Source organism: Gavialis gangeticus, unplaced genomic scaffold (genome assembly GCF_001723915.1).
Source record: "Gavialis gangeticus isolate Ggan-Ray unplaced genomic scaffold, GavGan_comp1, whole genome shotgun sequence".
Lineage (NCBI taxonomy): Eukaryota > Metazoa > Chordata > Crocodylia > Gavialidae > Gavialis > Gavialis gangeticus.
Genome location: NW_017729004.1, coordinates 24,295,641 through 24,297,072, shown reverse-complemented (window position 1 = coordinate 24,297,072; position 1,432 = coordinate 24,295,641). Strand labels below are relative to the sequence as shown.

The following is a 1,432-nucleotide window of genomic DNA, read 5'->3' as shown; positions in this document are numbered from 1 at the left end:
CCACATGGCTCCAGTTGTTGTGTCCTACCATTGTCTGCAAACCTGAGGACTGCTATCTAGGAGATGCTCTCTTCTGGAAAGAGAGCACCGAGTCGAGTCCTAGTGAGAAATGTATTACATCTGTATTTATAGATTGCACATTACATGTCCTGGCCAGGATTTTAGCCTGATGCATCATATCTATGAAAATCCTACAGATTTCATTTTGGCTGTTATTCCTGTAATGTTTATTCTTCCATTAAACACTACTGATGGATCCTTTCCACAAGCTCACTTAAAAAAAAAAAAAAACACCTTTTTTTGCCCCCTCCTTTTTAATAAACCTGGTACACATAAATCCAGAAAAATCTAAGTTTCTTCTCTCTCTGTTGATGTGAAGCAAGTCTTCCTATTAGCTGCCTTTAGCATTTTCTTCATTCTAAAAAAAACAACCCAGGGATTGCTTCTCCTTTAAATATGTATGATTACAAATTTAACTCTCTTTGTAAAATGAGCTGTGCCACCTATGGAAATACTCTGCCATGTAAGGTGGCACCTGTGGAAATACCCTGTCATTTAAGGTTTTGTAACTTAAGTTTAAAAATTTGCAGGGCATTGAACTTGCTCAGTAACAACTTTCACTTTCCCATCAGTGTTTTCAGTCATAGTACCAGAACAATGCCTGAAGTAAACACAGACAGTCTCGATGAGCAGCAGGTGCAGCTCTTGGCTGAGATGTGCATCCTTATTGATGAAAATGACAACAAGATTGGTGCAGACACTAAGAAAAATTGCCATCTGAATGAAAACATTGAAAAAGGTAGTTTCAAATGTCTATCTTAAATTAATATCAGTGATTGTAATTTATCTTACAAGGCTTCTTTTGAGTAATACAATCTAACATATCTCCTCTCAAGTCTCTTCTTCAGTAATTGTCAGCTGGAAGCATAATTATGCGATTGAATTTCATTTCATATTTGGTAGAGCCAATTAATGATACTTCATAGTAGAATTTAGTAAGCTCCATTTATCTTCTAGCAGTTACTAGGAACACTTTTATTAAGGGAAAGGAAGAACAAGCCCATCAATTTACATGGGAGTTCTTATCTACGTCATTTCTTTATTCTGTTTCCATCACTGGGATCTGAGAACCTTCCAGAGTTGGTCTGGGATTTGAACAGCCTGTCCAGAACTATGAAAGGCTGAGCCTGGCCAGGAACAGGCCTCAGTAGGCTGTAGGGATGGGAACTGAGCAAGTTACACACCAGAGTAAATGAGGATAAGGATTTATAGCATGTCAGTTGCTCTGTAGTAAGTGCCTACGTGCATGCCCTTTGCGGTAAAGGGGGAGTGATATGCCCATAGCCCTCACACCCAAGCTATGGCCCTCCCCCCCAGCCCTGCTGCTGCCCTTCACCCCTGACCCACAGTACCCTGCATCCTGCCAGGGTGT

General features: G+C 40.3%; 1 protein-coding gene across 2 annotated transcripts in view; it reads left to right on the top strand.

The window, feature by feature from the left end:
* Positions 1 to 223: 223 nt before the first annotated feature.
* The window catches only part of LOC109291255 (isopentenyl-diphosphate Delta-isomerase 1), a 4,829-nt gene continuing 3,620 nt past the window's right edge, over positions 224 to 1,432 (top strand). Inside the window, exons 1-2 of one of the 2 annotated variants that reach the window (XM_019508173.1) lie at positions 224 to 528; positions 561 to 799. In XM_019508173.1, coding sequence (XP_019363718.1) covers positions 506 to 528; positions 561 to 799 — 262 coding nt within the window. In that variant the 5' untranslated portion in view covers positions 224 to 505. Of the gene's footprint in view, positions 529 to 549; positions 800 to 1,432 lie in introns of those variants that run through there. The other variant, XM_019508174.1, reaches the window with a different exon arrangement.